This window comes from Emys orbicularis, chromosome 17 (assembly GCF_028017835.1).
Source record: "Emys orbicularis isolate rEmyOrb1 chromosome 17, rEmyOrb1.hap1, whole genome shotgun sequence".
NCBI classification, from domain to species: domain Eukaryota; kingdom Metazoa; phylum Chordata; order Testudines; family Emydidae; genus Emys; species Emys orbicularis.
Genome location: NC_088699.1, coordinates 13,059,607 through 13,080,280, shown reverse-complemented (window position 1 = coordinate 13,080,280; position 20,674 = coordinate 13,059,607). Strand labels below are relative to the sequence as shown.

At 48.8% G+C, this 20,674-nt stretch overlaps 1 protein-coding gene across 1 annotated transcript in view; it reads left to right on the top strand.

Annotated features, from left to right (window-relative positions):
• Nucleotides 1–20,674, top strand: part of LRRC75A (leucine rich repeat containing 75A) — a 188,426-nt gene that overhangs the window by 110,930 nt on the left and 56,822 nt on the right. Inside the window, exon 3 of the mRNA XM_065418472.1 lies at nt 1,280–1,392. Within this exon, the coding sequence (XP_065274544.1) occupies nt 1,280–1,392 (113 nt within the window). The remainder of the gene's footprint in view (nt 1–1,279; nt 1,393–20,674) is intronic.

Below are 20,674 nucleotides of genomic sequence, written 5' to 3'. Positions count from 1 at the left end.
CTTTTCTCAGGGCAAGGGCTCTCATCCTGGGGGTCTTGGACAGGTGTCAGGACCACACCGCCCTTCTCATAGGGCTAGGTGGGGAAGGGGCTCCAGGTTGGATTGTAGAATGGAAAAGGGTAGGAACTCTGGTTTAGGATCTTGTTGTCCAGTCTAACAGACTGGATATAGCCCCTGGTGGCATCCCAAAAGATTCTTCTGGCTTGGTGTTTACAACCTTCGAATGTGTGTGGAGGGTCCTCTCTTCTCCTCTAAGCTACCACAGATCTGAGCTATTCCTATGCACGGTGACTAATCTTTTGCCATCAGTTGCTCCAAACCCTTAAACGCTTTTATTTCTCTTCCCCTGAATTCCTTCCAGTTCATTGACATGTTGATGGTATTGAGGTGCCCAGAACTCAATGCGGGATTGCAGGGCCCCTGCTCCTCCCTGAAGCCTAAGGCAAGGCCTGGCCTCTCTTTGAGACGTGATACATCTGCTCATGAAAGCCCATAGATAGGTGCTGGAGAATTAAGCAGAGGTGATAATTGCTCAGAGACGTGTCGCTCCTAGGACAGCAGTGCTGGATTTAGTTGTCCTATCTTTCACATGGCTGTTTAATCTGATCAGGCAATACATTACTATTTAGGGGCCCCTAATTCTCCCTGGCCTCAGAAAGCCATCTTTCCTAACCCTGAACCCGCAAGGATGGGTTGTCCACTGGAATCCTGACTGAGAACTCGGTTGCCAGCGGTATCAATGACTACTGGAGAAGAAAATGGGATGGCTGGTGGTTTGCCAAGAGCTGATCACATGTTCAGAACGTCATGCGACACAAGGGTAGTTCTTGCCCCAGCAGGATGACAGTCAGACACAGAGTGGATAAGGCACACTGGGAGCAGATGTTCTGAACTAGCTCACGTCACCTCGCCTGTAACATTGCGTACGGAGTGGGTCAGTGTTTGTGGGTTTTGTGATGAACTGAGCGGTTCTCCCTTGGGTAACTGAGAGCCTCAGCGGCACTGTCGTGTGCAGGACAGGGCAGTGACGTGGTTCTGCATGCTGTCCAGGTGGTATTTTAATGATGGACAGTCATTGTTTTCCTGTGGTTGATTTTGATTTTTCAGAACAGTTCCATGGGGTTCGCTGCCTTGATGTGGGACCCAGTGCGTGAGCCCCTTCTGGGGCAAAGCAGCTCCACTGTATTGCAAATGGACTTGGCTCTTCTCTTATTAATGATCCCATGAAGCGGTATTGCTACAAATAACCTACCTGGCTTCCTTCCCTTTGCCTGTGCAGGAGGGAGACTCGTTTGGAGCCATGGAGAAGGTCTGCAGGCAGCTGACCTACCACCTCAGCCCTCACTCGCAGTGGAGACGCCAAGGGATCATGAAGAGGAAGCCTCAGTCCTGGTGAGTCAGCTTCTGAAAGCCGTGCGGGTTGTTTGTTTGACATTTCCTCCTGCCCTCCCGCCGGGTGCTTCCAGACGCGTTGGTGTCACTTTAAGGTCGGAATGGAAGGAAATCGCTTCTGCCGCGGTGATTGGCGTTTGTGGGATGGTAGCTGGAAGTAAGCAGGGAGCAGAGATTGTTTCCCCAGAATCAAATGTATTCATCGTCTCAGCTGCTCCCGGCAACACTAATCTGTCTGTGCCACAGTATGTGTGCGTTGACTCACCCCGTCCCTTTAGGCACAGGTGTTAGGCCTCCTATGCTCCTGGGTAGCTTTAACTTCTGCGGGTTGGACTAGATGACCTCCTGAGGTCCCTTCCAACCATGATATTCTATGAAATGCGATGCTTTAATACGGACGGTCAGTGGGCTCTGCAGGACGCTGCCCAATTATCGCCCTTGCAAATGACGACAATTCTCTTTGGTTATGGACTAGGGGCTTGATTCTGCACGGCACAGATGTGGAGTGTTGCACTTGTAAACACGGGGTAAAAAGGGAGGAACAGGTGAGCTCATGGGAACCCGACCCTGCGCTGAGGAGTGTGCTGGCCACTAGCTTGCTCTTGCCTAGTAATAGGAGTGAGACCTATGTGGGGAGCGTAGAAATAAGGGCCTTATTAGCATGATGAGGATTATGCTTACCCCAGATCTCCTCCAGCATACCTAGTCACAGACCTGGTTCACATTATGCAGGGACTTGGGGGGATGCAGCCTTAATTGCTATGATGCTGATGTGTGAATTCATCTTTGCAACGCTAGACAGACCTCCTAGGGCTTAAATCTGCCAGGCCAGTTGGTGTAACGTATCTGAATTAATCGACTGCACTGGGGATCTAGCAAGAAGGGCTTTAGGATGGGATTTTCAAAAGCAATAAAGGGACTTAAGTACCCAACTCGTAGTGAAAGTCCAATGGGAATTGGGTGCTTAACTCTAGATGAATCTCACTCTTATTAAATCAGTGTTTGCATATGAGGGTGCAACCCTCTCCCTTTCTAAATCTCTAGCCCTTCCCCCTTGTCCGTTTTGTACTCGTTGTCAGGGAAGGCTGCATGAAACTTCCACAGATGGATAAATCCTTAGCTGACAACTGTTGTATTCCCCATCAGAGTCTATGGTGTAATGGGATGATCAGAGACAACCCCAATTTGTCCAGGCTAGACTTTCTGCTCTGGCAGTTAACGTACAAGCGCAGCGGCTGTGTTGTTGTGAGACATCCTGGCTTTGTGATGATCTGCATAAAGGGAATTGTGGGATTAAAAACAGCCCAGGGGAAGGGGAGGAAAACATCTAATTAAAATGAACCATCTTAACCCCTCCCCCCAAGCTCCTCAAAAAACCCAGCGTCCCTGCTCTGGGCGTGTCCCAGAACTCTGCAGCCTAGAAGCACGTGGCTAAGGCAGCATTGACAGAAATCCAGTCTGCCCGGCATGGCTGATGCGGCGTCTCCGGTAAGGTCAGTGTCAAGTGCGTGCTGTCTCCAGGCCGTCGGTGGCTTGTTTCTTTCTTTTCCAAGGGCGCAGGTTCAGGTATTGCCATCTCCTGACACAATTAAAAGCCCTACCAGTCAGCTCAGCACTAAGGTCTGCTTCAGCGGCTCTTCCACTGGAGCCACCCCGTGGCAGCTCTACCTTGAGTGTGCAGGTAGGCGGGGGCATTGCTCAGGGAGTGCTGCGGTTGGCTGGCTGCTCCCTGAAATCCCGCTGTTGCTGCTGCTCCTTTGATGCCCCCTGCTGGGACGTGCGCTGAATAGCTTGAGGCACTGGAGCAGCTAGCTACAAGAGCCGTGCCATTCTATTGACAACGGAGAATGGTGCCGAGCATGAGGATAAAGGTAAATGTGTTTTACTCTGATTTTATGCTCCCATTTTTCTAGGTAGGGCAGAACCCCTGCTGCAGCCACCTGCCAGGAAAAGGTTCAAACTTCTAATATAAACTCATTTAATTCCTGAGGATGGCGCTACACCTTGGAAACATTTGAGCTAGTTTAGAGGCCTTTTTTCACATGCCAAATCATTAATATAAGCCTCCAGGCATCAACGGGGCAGGGGAGGGCACCAGCCCATCATGTATTGAGTGCTTAACTCTCGATGAATCTCACTCTTATTAAATCAGTGTTTGCATATGAGGATGCAACCCTCTCCCTTTCTAAATCTCTAGCCCTTCCCCCTTGTCCGTTTTGTACTCGTTGTCAGGGATGGGTTTGTTAGCAAGGGAATTGGGTTCTCTGCTTTTCCCTTTCGCTCGCTCATGTGGAGGAGGGAAGCTACTTCTCCTATTCATCTCCTTGTTCTCTGGCTTGGAGAAAAGCAATAAGTCATCCTCCTCCGCGCTGGAAATGGCCATTATGAGAGATTCACGGGGAAGTCTGCCATGCCTTGACATCCCTCGATCCATCATGTAATCTCCTGTATTTAGAGGATCCCAGCTGGTGGGGTATCTCCTGGCAGTCACTGATTATTGCATGATGGGGTTTCTTGTGCCTGTGTTGGAGTGGAGCGGCTCGGTAACAATTTGTGGATACAGTCTATTAATATAGTGGTTTCGTTTAATAGCGAGGTTGTCAGGAAAAACAAGCAGGAAAGGGAACAGTGGCACTAGATAAGCCACTCCTCAGGAAGCTCCTAAGGACCACTGAGAGCCGATACCCCAATGATGAGCTTTGAAGGTTCAGCCTCTTAGCTCCCGCCAATGTACAGCAGGGACGAAGTCCGGGAAAGTGCAGGGGAACTCTGTCTGGTTTAAAAGGACTCTCTCAAGAGGGGAGGAGTTGTTTGGAGGGACCAGACTTCTACACAGGGGACGGTAAGCCTGTAGGGAAGATAGCCGTGTGTGCCGACTGTTTGTGGTTTGAAAAATCCTCTCTGAATGTTTTGTTGCTCCTGTGAAAACAAGCACTCCCTTGGTTGTAAGAAGGCCGTTTTGTCACTGGATACCGCTGGTCATAGGGGAGAAATGCAGGTGTCCGAACTCAGTCAGATCAGCAGGGTCAGCACGGTTGATACCCAGAGTGCTCTAGCCCGAGGCCCACTCTGAGAGGGGGAGAACTGTGGAGTTCTGCCCAGGAGAGGCAAAGGCCTGAGGCGGGTGGTGCACACGCAGAGAGACTAGGAAGGGGGCAGAGGTGCAGCGAGTTCCGTAACTCTGGGAGCGCCTTCCTCTGACAGGCCCCTGGCCTAGCAGGGACACTGGCCTCCTCTTGTACGGCAAGTCCCGTATTTTTGTGATACTGATGGGTGCTGACATAAATGGCACAGCTCTTCCTTGCACGGCACACAGAGCATTGCTTTCATGCTGCGTACGCCAAGTAGCAGAGGTTGAGTGGTACAGGATTCAGCCGTGGAATCTCTTGCTATTACTAATTCTGTATCATAGGCCTTGCCGAACACCACACCTGTGTGCAGCACTGTCCCCTTGACTGATTGCTAATCACTGCTAACGACTGACTAATGACACGGTGTCCTCATTACTGGCTCTTTGCATTGTGGTTGTAGCTGTGTTGGTCTCAAGATCTTAGAGAGGGTGGGTGAGGTAATGTCTTTTATTGGACCAACTTTGGTTGGTGAAAGAGACCAGCTTTCGAACCCCACAGAGCTCTTCTTCAGCAGCTAACAAATTCTCTCTGAGTCCTGCTCTTCTGCAGCAGGGTGATCTGAGTTCTAGCCCTGCTGAGGGGGTGAACTTCTGGTGAGCTGTAGTGTGCTTCGCAGTGACTGCAAAAAGCAGGTCCAATAAAAGGCTAAATAATCCTGTCATGCAACAGATGTTTGCCTCGGCCTCCATCCTAGCTGTTTGCCAGGGGTGTGTGTTATTGATTGGCAATGTTCCGTTCCTTGTCTCGGTGTTATGTTTTACGCGTGTTTGTTTTTATTTTGTAAAGAAAGGGAAGGTGACAGTAGCTACAGGAGTCAGAGTTATAATCAGCGTTATATGATATCAACTTGGGGCCCCCAGTGTGATCATGTCCCTATTGTAACAGGTGCAGTACAAACACATAGTAAGAGACAGTCCCTGTTCCAAAAATCTTCTGATTGAAATACACAAGACAGACAAAGGGTGGGAGGGGAAGCAGACACAGAGAGATTAAATGACTTACCCACAGTCAGATAGCACATCGGTGGCAGAGAATCAGCATTAGAACCCATGTCTCTCCTGAGATTTGTCCTTCTGCCCTAACCACTAACATTGTCGCTAGGTAGTCCAGCGACAAATGCTTTAGCAATGGCTCAGATTGGGAAGTAGAATACCTGCCGTTTCACACGACTGTTGTTCTAGGATTTTTAAGCACAGCGTGTAATTAAAAAATGGGACTGATTTGTATTCGCTATTAGATAAGCAAAACCGTGGCAGATCTGCGCACCTCGTGCTCGGAGATCTGCTGTGCTGGTTTTAATAAAAGAGCAGGGCAGGAGCACCCGATCGAGTTGTTTACTGTAGGTCACATCCCACTGGGTGTTCTCAGCACGTGGTGCAACGTGGTAAATGGGGAGCACGGTTGTTGGTATATCCTAATTTTTTTTCCAATTAGAGGAGGAAATGACCACCCCTTGCCATCCTATTAGGATGTAATTAAAACTGTACTGCTGTGGCAGTGGGGAACTCTTCAGGGCTGAAGAGTCTTAAGAAACTCTGTAAAACAGATTTTAAAAGGTCCATTTTGTGCCATTCTCTCTCTTTAATGATCAGTTCTCTCTCTGCGTGTGTGTGAGACCTAACTGGCTTTAGCTCGGAGCCCTGTCGTAAGACTCTACTTTCTCCTTTGGAAGAAGCGAGAAATAGTTGAGGTTTTTGATAATCATAATGGCAAAGAGCTGAGATTCATCCATAACATAAGCCCAGTTATGGCCACGTACTTGAGGCAGTACTGGGATGAGGTCCGTATCCTGTACACCCTATCACACTGCTGAAACCTGACAAACGAGGGCTATCCTGGCTGTAGTAATTAAAGAATACCTGGCCCTTCGCATTAGAGTGGTGGCGTGAGCCCTTCTGTCCTGCAGCTCAGGTAGATTCCCCCTGTGCTTTGATCGGGTCGAACGATTCTCTTTTCTCTCCATCCTGAGCTGGAGTGTGATGTTAAACCGCTGCAGTGTTGCACAGCTGGGTGAAGTGATCCATACGCTTCTGCATACATTGACTTCCTCCTTAGGGGCTCCCAGGTGCTTAATTATTAAATATACCTGTGTGTACAGTAATGTGCTCTGAGCTGGTTAGGGCTGTGCGCTCCTATAGAGCCTTTCATTATTAAAACAATAAAGCACTGAGGGGCAGGTTTCCTCTCTCCCTCGCTACTCAGACTAGCTGGTCCCAATAACTCTCTGACATTGAATTTATGGACTCTATTTCCTGGCTGCCGCCATCCACAATCCTACAATTCTTCACTTTGCTGCACTTCAACTTAATTAGCAGTTGGCTCCAAACGACACAGAAATGGGTCTTGAGAACCTGTATTTGTATAAATCTTTTTGCAGGTTAATGAACTTTGTCATAGTGGAGTAATGAGCAGAAGTCCTTTTGGTCTCTCACAGAGTTGGAGGGGAGCTTTGGATAGACTCTGTATGCTGAGATGAAGTTGAACCCTAAATAAAACACACGGGCCTGTAGGAATAGCTAGTTTGTTTTCCTGTTCTTTGTGCTTTTCACACTGCATCCTGTTCTGCTGCTTTTCTTCTCCCCTTCTGGTCCTGGTTTGCAGAGCCCAACATGGCCAATAATCGTGTGATTCTGGGCTTTGTAAAACTCCCCTCTCTCTTTCTCAGCAAAGCCACTGGCACGTTTTTCTCTGCTCCTCAGTCCTTTTTGCAATGTGTGGTGATACAAGATTCCTTTGGGGAGAAGTTGCATCCTCCATTATTAATGCGCTTGACAATTAGGAAAGGCCCTCGTCAGGAAAGTATTTATTTTTATTTATGAAATCTTAATCTCCTGATGCCCTGTTCATGCTGCCATCGAAATGGCTTTACCAGCAATGTTTAAACTAGATGACCCCGAAACAAACTCTGGAGCTGAAAATCCCAAACTTTAGGGGATTCAGGTTTGGAATCCATCTCCAAATTCCAATCTCTCCCTTATCACCCATGGGCAGAATCAGCCCTTGAAACCCAGTAACCCCTGGTCTTTGGTGTGACAGAGATCCAGATCGTAATACAGTAGAATGGTGTTGGGTCTGTCTTTGGCTTAAACACAATTGTTGCTAGCACTGTTCTAGGTTAGTATCCTGACCCAGGGTGGGATTGCCTTTTGTTCTGAGTACTGCATTCTACAACTGGGGGGGTTACTGTATAACCTGCTTCAGCGGCCCTGGCTCTTGACCAAGAGTAAAGAGTCCTGTCCATGTTTTCCAAGGTAAACCTAGAACTAGGCCTAGAACTGTGATGGTGACGCCAGTGGATTCACTCATAGTGCAGGCAGAGCCACAGGGACCATTGTTTGTTGAAGGAAAAAGCGTGGGAGAATGCTTCGTTGTGCTGTGCGTGTTCTCCTTGTGTTCCAGTGGCAAGTCAATAACATATCAATTATTTACAAAAACGCACCCTGGCTCTGTCACAGCAATTAGCAAACAAACTGCCTGTTTTGACGGCAGTATGAAAGTAAAGGATTGTTGTCCCCGGAGTCGACTGATTCAGTGTATCTACTGCACAAATGGAGCAATGAAAGGATCCATTTGTTCCTGCCACGAGCAAGCATCCCTTGGAATGAGTGTCTGATTTTCAGTTTTCTCTCTCTCTGCTGTTGTGATGTCTCTTTCCCAGAGGAACTATTCAGAGGACCGTTTTCCACATTGTCATCTATGGTACTGGGAATGGACCACCCAACATATCTGGGATGTGGAGGGAAACCCAGGGATGGGAAGCATCTTACTACCCACAGCGAGTGGAGGGAGCGGGGATGGTTTGTTGCCCAACAGTGTTCAAAACTGACCGTGTACAGTATAAACCACTGCTATCAGTGCTGGGGAGGGGGGGTACTCAGTGGTTTGAGCATTGGCCTGCTAAACCCAGGGTTGTGAGTTCAATCCTTGAGGGGGCCATCTGGGGCAAAATCAGTACTTGGTCCTACTAGTGAAGGCAGGGGGCTGGACTTGATGACCTTTCAGGGTCTCTTCCAGTTCTATGAGATAGGTATATCTCCATATATTATTATTATTTATTTATTATTATTATTATTAACAATAACACCTCCCTCTGATATAGAGCTCTTCTCCATAAATCCCAAAGCGCTATACAAAGGAGGTCAGTATCATTAGTCTGTTTTGCCGATGTGGGAACTGAAATGATGTGACTTCCCCAAAATCACCCAGCCCGTCAGTGGCAGAGCCAGGAGTAGGGCCCATGTCTCTGCAGGACCAGTCCAGTGCTCTGTCCACTAGGCAACACGGCCTCCCTAATGGTGGTGAAGACATAAAATGCTTTTCATGAATTAGTCATTATGACACCCTCTCAGGCAGGTAGGTGCTATACCGATATTCCAGATGGGGGAAACTGAGGCACGGAGAAGGTGACTTTTCCAAGGTGTCACAGCACGTCAGGGTCAGAGCTCAGAATAGAACCCTAGGGAGTTCTCGGAGTCCATTCACCTGATCTCACCACTAGAAAATGCCCCTTTTCCATGTTCTGCTTGACTATCTAGGAAAAGGAGGGGAATGAGATCTCGAAAGCCTCTGGCGGAGAAAGGGAGTCAGGAAGTTAAAGCCAAGGGGCAATGCCCAGATATCGGGGGTCCCAATATTACTATATTTCCTGAGCCGTTGAGGCCAGATTATCTATAATAGAGAGACTGCAGGCAACATGACACCACTGACCTGCAGGTTTTTCCTCAGCGGCACTCCGGTGAAGGTGGAGCTGCAAACTGGAGCATGTCCTGACTTGATTCTGGAAGGTGTTGCCCCCACGGCTGTTAAATCCATTTATCCACCACTTCCCCCCTTTGGGATGAGGCTGACATTTGGCTTCCTGCAAGCCGTGCTGTGTTTTGGGCTGCAGTTGGATCTCTCTCTCTCTAACCCCACAGCTGGTTTACCTGCCCCTGGTAGGGCAGCTGCTCGACAGAGGAGCCACTCCAGGGTACCCTTTGGACAGTGGATTCACTCCCTAGAGAGGGTATATTCAGACATCAGCCATTAACTGAGGCAACACCAAGTCCTATGGAAAGGGTTGATCACAGAGCTGTGCGGTTGGGTTCTGCCGGAAACCAAGTGTCTCAGTATTTGTAGCTGATTTTTTTTTTATAGCCCTGTCGGACTTTGGGGTGTGCGTGTCATTTATGAAGCCAAAATAACCATGAGATCAGGTATTGTCACCATATCGACACCATCCAGGGACTGAAATCTCCTGAGAAGGCTGGATCACTCATTAGTTGGGACCGGTAAATGGCTTTTGACTCATTTAAAAATAAAACCCCGAAGCTTGAGAAACATAAACACGAAAATTAGAACCCATACGTATATGTTGCTTATATCGGCTATTTCTTGTGGACCCCTTTTCCATCTCCCCATTGACAATGCTTCATAGGCTGCATTTTATCCATTTGCCTGAGTATCTTAGTAGCTTTTTCCAAAGTGGACTGTCACGGTGATATCTGAGTTACAAGAGACATAGGGCCTGATTCTCCTCTGACACCTGCTTTATGCCATCATTATTAATTGATTACAGTTGAGTTACTCCCAACTTGCACTGACGTGAGATCAGAAACAGGCCAGTAGTAGGTGGGCAGCATTGTATACTGTGAAACGGATGAATTCTTCAGGTTAGCTGTCATTAAAGCAACGGCACCAAAATGGGAGGTTTATAAATAGAAAGTTTTATCTGCTCTGTGGATGTCATGTACCATCTGCACCTGTCCTTGTGGTGCCATAAAGCAAGACTTCCCTCTGAGAGCCCTGCATGGGCATGCACGCTGCAAAAAAGAAAAAGTGTGAAAAATAGCCTTCCTTAAAGGTCTGCCGAGTAAAATACGTCATCTGCTAGGATGAGATCCATGTGTTAACTCATTAGGACGAACTTGCTGGCTTGAAGCTGTTCCTGCTTCTCACTGCCATTTCTGAGTGATGTAGTCACTGTCTGGAGACAATAAAACTACTTCTACTGCCTAAGATATGATGGATTTTCCTTTTTCTTTCCCTCTCCCCTCACCCCTTGCAATATTAGTCTTGTAAAATTTTCAGGCTGCAGCCTGTCTAATGTTCATTCGTCCTCTCTCTCTCTGGGGATGAATTCTGTATAATATCTGGCAAATGAAGTCCAAATTCGAAAGGTGTAAATGCAGAGCCAGACATCACCTGTTGCTGCTACCATCTGATTTGCAGATACTGGGAGCTCCTAAAAGATCCCTTCTTTTAATCAGAGGGGTCTGAGCACATGCTTCCGATACGGGAAGCTTGCTTTTAGTTTCCTACATGACGATTCATGACAGTTAATGAATATTTTGGTTTTTTCCTCTGTTTCCCCACTAATTATGGGAACCGTACAGGCGGCGGATGCCTTTGTGGGATGCTAATGGGCTGTAGCTAATGTTACTGGAAAGTACTTCCTTAATTAGAATGCTGTATCTTTATGATAATGGTGCGTTCCTATGTCCTGCCTGTCAGGGATGGGCCTGTTAATGCTCTGACTCATAACTGCCTGGGTAACACGTACATTGTGATTGGCAGCATGGCTTCATCAAATGGTATCATTTATCTGGGCCCATGACTGTGCCTGTCGGATGTGACTGTGATTTTGTTTACACTACAGCTGGTTAGATGCGTTGGGAGGGCCAGGAGGCGTGTAACTGATCCCTGCAATCCAGAATAGCGGGGCGTCCGTTGTAGGGGAAGGAGCTGGAAACGAGCTAAAATCAGCTCTCTCTGGGTGTTAGTCTAATCTCTCACTGTAATTAAAACACTCGCCTAGCTAGAGGATTAAGATGCATCCAGAATACTGCAGTAATGGGTGAGTTACAAACAGGGGCGGCTCTATGTATTTTGCCATCCCAAGCACGGCAGTCAGGCGGCTTTCAGCGGCGCGCCTGCGGGTGGTCCGCCGGTCCCACGCCTTTGACGTACCCGCCGCCGAAGCCGCAGGACCGGCGGGCCTCCCACAGGCATGCCGCCGAAGGTAGCCTGACTACCGCCCCCACAGCGACCGGCAGGCTGCCCCCCGCGGCTTGCCGCCCCAGGCACCCACTTGGTGCGCTGGTGCCTGCAGCCGCCGCTGGTTACAAATGCCTGGACTGATTATCTTAAAATTAGTCAATCCTATTCCCTCGGGGCCCAGTCCTGCCTCCACTTAAGTTTTGCCACTAATTCAGTGGGAGCTGGACTGGGCCTATTGTGAGGTACAGTCATGAAAAGGATTCAAGGCCTGTTTTTTGTGGAGTGGTCAGTACCTCTGTGAAAAGATCCTTTTCTTTAACACAGACCTGTTTCAGTCTCGGGTGCTGACATGAAGGGACCTCCATACGTCACCTGAGGCCGTGGCATCCCTCTGGCTTGCTAGTGCAGACTTAAGTCATGGAAGGAGGTTCTCTGGGTTGGGAACCTTTCTGTAGCCTGGGAGATGTACAAGCCCATTTGCCTCCCTTTCAAAGACGGCTGCAGTAGATGCATTGAATGGCACATGGCATTCTGGTAGCCCCTTCCATCCCAACATCTTGAAGCACGTGAATTAAGACCCACAACAGGCCCGGGAGGTAGCCAGGATCCTAGGGTGATGAGAGTTTTGGAAATCCCTAGGTACATAAATAATATTATTCCCATTTCACAGCTAGGTAAAATGAGGCTCAGAGAAGTTAAGTGACTGGTCCTAGATAAAACCACCAGGAATAGAACCCCAGAGTCCTGACTCCTATTCCCCTTTATTTTAACTGTTCTTTGTTGAATGGATCCTGTCTGACCTACTGGCCGACGGGACTGTTGCGCTCTGGGGCGGGCACCTGGAGTGAAGCTTTACAATGGGACAACCAGTCTGACTGGCTGCCGTCTTCGCTGCACATCAGGAGTGAAAACCCACTTAGCTACAGCTCCCCCAGAGGGCCGGCCGGGCAAAACCAGAATGGCCTGGTTCCCAAACTGTATGTTCCCAGCCTGATTCTCAGCTACACTAGGGCCCTGTTAGTTGCACCATGAAAATGCCTTATGGCGGGCAGAAACCGTCTGCGCAGAAGCCTGGCTGGTGGTGGGCTGGCATCAGGGAGCTGTGCTAGCCTTAGCCCCCAGCACGGTGGGGAGGTGGATTAGAGATGCTGCAGGGGCATGGCCTGAGTGCTCTGCACTAGTTATTTTCTGCTTTCTAGGGGACATGGGGAGCAGGGTGTAAGTTAGAGCAGCCCTTAGGCCTTCACACACAGCCCTAGAAACCAGGGAGTGCAAAAGTGGCTAAAAGCTCCCTTTGGCCCCCCCTTGCCCCCACCCCGAGTGCAAGAAGAGAGTCAGTGAGAATCAGGCTGTCTCCCTTCAGTTCACTGCAAGGGACTGAGCGGTGTTATTTGCAAGCTGTTTCATCTCCTATTGCAAATGAGTTGGGTGGTCACAGTCCGCTGGTGTCCACGGTGCGGGAAATGCTCCTTGGCAATTTCAGCAGAGATGCGAAGAGGCTAATTACCTACTTGCCATGTTGTAGCTGGGTGGTTCTCATTTGATAGTGGCCTAGGCCTGCCTTGGCCTGTTGGTTCTGGAACTGTCCAGAAATGTTGGCACTTCTCAGAGAGAGACGGTTATTGAACTCTGCGGAGTGTTCTAGAAATCCGGGGGGCTGTCACTGGTCTCACGATGGCTCTCTTCCGAAACACGGTGGATAATTACAATGGGAAATTGCTTTTGTAGTCTGCCCACTCAGCTATGGCTGTAGGTGATGATAGGAAGAGAAGGATGAGGGTACAGGACAGAGAAAACTGGGTCAGTGTTTGAGTCAGACCTGCCATGATGGGGCTGTGATAATGTTCACTGGCTGCCTATAGCACGTGAGAGAGGAAGAGTCTGTACTCCTGAGGGCATTCTGCGCCAAAAATGTTTAAATTCTGTGCATAATATATTTTTTTTAATTTTGCAAGTTTTATTTGTCTATAAATAAATGCAGAGACTCCAGAATGGCAGTGGGGAGCACAGGCCACTGGAACCCACCCCCTTCCCCACCACCACCCAACCCTGGGACACGGACCCAGCGGTGAGGCTGCACCCGACCCTGTGACACAGCACAAGGCCTGGGCCTGCTCCAGAAACACTCTGGAGCCCTGCCTGTCTGCACCAGGCACACCAGGTGTGGGGCCAGTAGGCTCAACCAGGCAGGATCCAAGTATGGAGGGGTTCAGTGTGGGGGGATCCAGGTGTGCAGTGAGAAGATTCTGTGTGGGACAATCTGGGTGCAGGCAGCTCAGTGGGGGGTCTAGGTGTGGGGGGATCTGGAGGCACAGAGGCTTGTTGGGGGGGGTTCCAGGTGCAGAGGCAATGGGACTCTGCAGGGGCTTCCAGGTGAAGATGGTTGGGGCTCAGTGGAGGGGTCTGGGTGTTGGAGTGGGGCTGGGAGGGGTGGAGGTCTGGGTGCAGCTAGTTGGGGGCCTGGATGTGGGGGCTCAGGGTCCTGCCGGGGGGTGGGGCTTGTCAGGTTGGGGGGGTTGAGTGCAGGGGGTGCAGGAGTCGCTGTCCGGAGGCAGGGGGTCTGGGTGCAGGAGGCTCCAGATGCAGGGGTTGAGGTTCGATGGTGTGGGGTTCGGGTATGGGGGTGAGGCTTGGCAGGGATGTCTGGGTATGGGAGATCGGGATGCACGGGGGTTGGGCAGATGGGGAGCAGCTCCCCATACAGCGACCTCTCCCTCTGCAGCTGAGGAGCAGTAGGAACAGGAAATGGGAGGATGCTGAGCTTCCTGCAGCTGGGAGAAGTTTCTGGGGGTGGGTCTGACACAGCCCAGCCATTCCTTGCGTGGGAAGAGGAAGTCCTGTCCTCTCCTGCCTCCCGCCCAGCCGGGACTTTCAGCTGATCCTGGCTCAGGGTAAGAGCCACTGGTTGGGGTGTCCCCAGCCCTGCGGTGATTTACTTCTCTGCCGGCTGCTCCGGGTGCCTGAAACAATGTACCTGCATAGCGAGGGAGTGGTGCATGACTGCTGTTGCAGCTTCCCTTTGCTTCCCTGTCAGAAAGTCATTTTTCTGCAGGGAAGCAAAGAAATCTGCGTGGGACATGAATTCTTTGCGCACACAGTGGCACAGAATTCCCCAGGAGTACGTCTGGTACTCAGATCAGCCACAATGGCTTAAGAAGAGTTCTGTGGAGCTCAAAAGCTTTGTCTCTTTCACCAAAAGAAGTTGGTCCAATAAAAAATATTACCTCATACACCTTATCTCTCTCTGAAACATTGTAAGGCAAACACACACAACTTCATGGGCCTGATCCAAAGCCCATTGAAGCAGGTGAAAAGGCTACCATTGGCTTCAGTGGGCTTTGGATCAGTCTTTCTGTCTGAATGCGGGGGAAAGCAAATCCTTTTTTTGGTTTCTAAATCCCCATCAAGCTTAAGAACTCACTGCACTGGTTGAAAACATTGCACTGTCCCATGGGAAACATTTTCAGCTGCTCTTTCCCATTCTGCCTTGTTTACTAAGCCCTTGTTGCGAATTCATCTTCTGTTTTCTTGACTATTCCCAGGGACAGTGTCAAATTACTGTCAGCTCCACAATTTGGAGATTTTGTTTAAAACAAATTACAATGGGGTGGGGAGGTGCGGCAAATTCCAATAGAAGCAGAATTGTTTTAAAAGTCTGTACAAACATATTTTGGGGGTTCTTTGAATTTATTTCAAAATTCTCCTGCCCGGATGTGATCCTGCCAGGACGGTGCAAGTGTCTGAAACCAGAAAGTGAAATGAATTAGCAGCAAAGGTGAAACTGACTCCCATCAGAATGGAGTGAAGTGGGAAAAGTAAAGGAAACGTGTAAATGGTTCACAGTCAGTTGGAGTTTTAAGAGGGTGTTAAGCTACAGTGAATTTTTTTATGTTTTAGTTTTGAGTTTCATATAAGGGTTGCATCTGGTAGTGCTCAGTACGGCGCTGGGGTGAGGCGAATGTCAACTGTGGAATGAAATCTATTCCTAGGCGGACGATGGGAATGTGGCTGACAATGAGAATGCAGGGGGAAGATGGGCCCTTTGCCATTTCTCATCATAATGTCATGGGGGGCGGGAAATGTCAACCAGACATTTCCTCCTGGGTATCCTTGCCCAACCCTCCCACAGCCATGTACATAAAATCTTTTCAAACTGCTACTTGGCTGCTTCCCAGAACCAGGGCGGGATCCTGTGCACATTAAGGGAGGGATGTGCCTTCATGGGGCAGCTTGCAAGATCAGGGCATTGAAGGAAGACAGCGCTGTTAGTGCTTGACTCTCTTAACACCTGGATTTTAAGTTCTGTGGGTTGCGTGTGTAACCCACACACCTCCTGGGTATGGTGTTCTGTCCCATCTAGTGGCACCGAGACCACTTAGAGAGAGAGTTAAATGAGTCTGCTCTACGGCCTTCGGTAACAGGCAGTTGGCTTTTAGCTCATGTGGTAGAGGCTCATGCACTAAGCTCCAGAGATCCCCGGTTCGATCCCACCTGCCGCCAACCGGGGTCTGTCGGCGTTACACGTGCCCTTCCCAAGAATAGCCCCTCATTGAAGAAGATGCATGCTCACTTAGAATGGCTCTCTGCCTGTGGTTTATAAGTTGCACGTGTGGAATATATACACAGAACATGATTTCTGTGAGGTTCACAGGTTTTTATATTTGGCCTGTAGATTCCAACTGTTTTTTCCAATTTGTCTGATCCACCCTGGAACTCCATGAGCCAAAGCCTGCTGTCCTTACTCAGGCAAAACTTCCATTGACACCCAGGAGAGGTTCCCCCAAATAAGGACTTGAGAATTAGGCCCTAGGAGGTGTAATCCACAAACCACTATGTAGGCTGCAAATCCACATGAGTTTCTTTAAGTGGTAGGGTAGAGTTACTCCCCCCACTTCTTATTCGTAATGGGTAACATCCACTTTCCCTGTGCAGAACGTCAATTCAAAGCCTGTGCATCACTGCTGGTTTAAGAGGGATTGAAGCAGTGCACAAGCCTTGTATTGACTCTGCGCAGGGAAGGTAGATTTCACCCAGTGAAAACTTAGAAAACAAATAAAAGGAAGTTCTTCTTCACACAGCGCACAGTCAACCTGTGGAACTCCTTGCCTGAGGAGGTTGTGAAGGCTAGGACTATAACAGGGTTTAAAAGAGAACTGGATAAATTCATGGAGGTTAAGTCCATTAATGGCTATTGGCCAGGATGGGTAAGGAATGGTGTCCCTAGCCTCTGTTTGTCAGAGGGTGGAGATGGATGGCAGGAGAGAGATCACTTGATCATTGCCTGTTAGGTTCACTCCCTCTGGGGCACCTGGCATTGGCCACTGTCGGTAGACAGGATACTGGGCTGGATGGATCTTGGTCTGACCCAGTACGGCCGTTCTTATGCTTATGCTCTTATGACATTTCTTGCTATTCTGCTGCCTTGATTACCCCTCCTCCCCCCCTCAAAACTAATCCATCCCTTATGGGCAGCCAACACATTTCTGTGGTTTATAGACCAGTTCCTTCCTTCAGTGCAGTCCATAAACTCTTTGCTGTTTAGTTACACTAGTTCGCTCGGCTAAATTCCAATTTAAACAGGGTTTTCTTTCATCTCCACTTAACAAACAATGCCATTCAGCAGCGAAAATGAATCCCTAATGTAGTATGTATTAATCTGGAGCGGCATTCCATAGAAATGTTACTTTTGGACGAATGAACTTCATGTTTTTCACTCAGCAGAATGTTCTCCTTATTTGCCAGGCCGACTGTTTGTTCCATTTAATCGAAGTCCTTGACACCCAAGAACAGAAAGTCAGAATGGCCATGAAATGGAAACTTAAGTTGCAGTGTTTAAAGAATATTGGCCAGCCCGGCTCTCACGTACATTTGTGTCACCTCCTTGACTTCAGAGGGGTTGTATGGAGGTAACTAAACAGAATAAGCTCCCAGCCGGTCTGTAAAGAGGCAGGACTCCATTGGGAACTGCTGGGCGCGCAGCACTTTTGAAAATCAGGTCCTTCTTTAGGAACCTAGTTATGGGCTTAGGAGTCTAACTTTAGGCATCTGTTTTCTTTAAAATCTTGCCAATAAGTTTTAACCTAGCAATGTTCTTTTAACATGCTCAGGCTAATGTACAGCAGGGGAAAAGAACCTAGAAAGTGTGTGTGTGTGTTGTTTTTTCTCGATGAATTATACATTATGGAAAGGTCACTGGTGAGTGGTAGGAGATATTAGATCGTGGAATAGCTTCCAAGGTAGTTGTTGGAAGCCCTATCATTTGAGTTATTAGTGAATTAGACAAAGCACTCAAGGGTACACACTTTAGGCAACAGTCCTGAATTGGACTGGGTAAGGGGCTGGCCAACATGACCTAATATGCCTCTGATTTCCGTGATTCTGTGAGCAACTTTGTATAATTTTAAAATGAAAAAACAGTAAGAGGACACTGTTACGTCTGGGAGTTGTTATCTGGAGGACTCAGGAGTAGAGAGTCCTGGCTCTGGGAGATAGCATTGGCTGTCCAGTGATTATAGCAGCATACTGAGGAGCCGGACCGTGGGGGTCTGTTGGCTCTGCCACAGACTTATGAGATCTGGGGAAGGCATCTCACTTCTCCGAACCTTAGTTTCCTCGTTCGTTAGTCCCACCTTTGTGAAGCGCTGAGAGATCTACAGATGAAAAGGGCTCTCTCCCCTTATGCATGCTGATTGCTGGTTGTTCTCCTCGCAGGGCATTAGGAGCTCTGCTCAAGCTCTGAGATTTGGTAAGAAGGCACCCGCTGCACTGGAAGATCTCTGCAATCGCTCTTGATGTTGGCCCAGTGTTACCAGTGAGTGCCAGGCCTCACCCCTGTAGAACCCGCCAACTTGCAAGTGACTTTTTGAACTAATAGTCTCTGACTATGCTGCAAAGGTGAAGCCCCAATTCCCCACGGAAGGCAGGTTGGCAGCCTCGCACAGCTGGTCTTTTGGCTCATCAATTGAGCCGCATGGATTTTCTTTGGCTCCAAGAGCTTTGGGCCGGGATGCCCGTCACTTTTCTCTAGAGAGAGGTCACTCAACGAGCTCCAGTGGGGTATAAAATATTTAATCCTAAAAATGTCTGACACCAAACAAAATGATCATTCACTCCGGGACCGCGATGATGACTAATATAGAGGACACCAATCCAATTTTTGTTCTTGTTTCACAGTATCTGGTTTTATGGGACAAAACGCTCTTTAGCCTCTTTTGCTGTAGGGTCTGTGTAAGTGGGGGGAGAGGCGCCATCGCCCTCTAACTGGAGCACCACGCAATAACAAAACATCAGCTCTCCAGGGGGTGGTTTGTTAGTAAATTACCTCACCTGTGTAGGGTGTGGTCTGTCCCAAACTCTCTCTAGCTATCTGGGGTACTTCAGGGCCGCCCAGAGGGGGGGCAAGTGGGGCAATTTGCCCCAGACCCTGGGCCTTGCAGGGGCCCCCATGAGAATATAGTATTCTATAGTATTGCAACTTTTTTTTTTTTTATGGAAGAGGCCCCTGAAATTGCCTTGCCCCAGGCCCCCTGAATCCTCTGGGCAGCCCTGGGGTACTTATCTGGTCCCCATTGCTGTAGCATTTGGGCACCTTGCAATCTCTACTGTATTTATCCTCACAACCCCCCTGGGAGGGAGGGCAGGTCTGTTATCCCCACTGTACAGATAGGAAACTGAGGCATAGAGCAGGTAAGTGACTTGCCTGAAGAGAGAGAGACAGAGTCTGGGGCAGAGCAGAAACTTGAATGCTAGTCTCCCAAGTCCTAGGCTCGCATTCTATCCACTGGACCATCCTTCCTGCCTCTCTGTCTGAGGGCTATTCGCCCCTCTTTTATCCGAGTGGGGCAGCAACCCAACAGCACCAGTGAGTCAGCAAAGCCAGCAGAACTCTTTCCCAGCAGGTTGAATACCAGCTAGCAGGATGGGTCGTTTCAGGCACACATTGCCGTCCCTGCAACCTTCATCGGAGTCGTTTTTCTCTTTTAGGTCCTCCTCCAACTCTCAGGGAAGTCAATGGGAGACTTTCCCCCGACTTCAATGGGAATTGGATCAGGCCCTTAAGCAGGGGTCATTAAGCTTTGGAACAACTTACCGGAGGATGTGATGGATTCTCTGTCACTTGAAGTCTTGACATTACGATCGAGTGTCTCTTTCTAGAAGATCTGCTCTAGCCCCACCAGAAGTTATGGACTTGATTCAGGAATGAGGAATCACTGGGTGAAATTCTCTGGGCTGTGTTGCACAGGAGGTCAGACTAGATGATCTTAATGGTCCCTTCTGGCCTTAAGCTCTATGAATATGATGTGACGGGTTGGATCACAGAAACCCCCTTGGGAGCTGCCACCCGATGTGTAAAGACTACCCCTGCGCCTGTTTTCCCTGCCAACTCAGGACTCCAGCACCCTGTCTTGCTGAGCCAGACACTCCCGTCTGCTTCAACACAGACCCAGGGTCTGAATCACTTGTCCCAAAGCTGCAAGTTTACCTGAAAACAGCTCACAGAAGTGTGCTTGTCCTTAGCACTCGGATGCCCAACTCCCAATGGGGTCTAAACCCAGATAAATCCGTTTTACCCTGCATAAAGCTTATGCAGAGTAAACTCATAAATTGTTCGCCCTCTATAACACTGATAGAGAGATATGCACAGTTGTTTGCTCCCCCAGGTATTAATACATACTCTGAGTAAATTACTAAATAAAAAGTGATTTTATTAAATACAGACAGTAGGATTTAAGAGGTTCCAAGTAGTAACAGACAGAACAAAGTAAGTCACCAAGCAAAATAAAATAAAATGCGCAAATCTATGCCTAATCAAACTGAATACAGATAATCTCACCCTCAGAGATGCTTCAGTAAGTTTTTCTCAGACTGGACACCTTCCAGGCCTGGGCACAATTCTTTCCCCTGGTACAGCTCTTGTTCCAGCTCAGGTGATAGCTAGAGGATTCTTCATGATGGCTCCTCTCTCCCTCTCTGTTCTCTTCCACCCCTTTATATATCTTTTGCATAAGGCAGGAACCCTTTGTCCCTCTGGGTTTCCACACACTCCCCCTCCCCCCCCCCTCACTGGAAAAGCACCAGGTTAAAGATGGATTCCAGTTCAGGTGACATGATCACATGTCACTGCAAGACTTCATTGCTCACTTGCCAGCACACACATATACAGGAAGACTAAC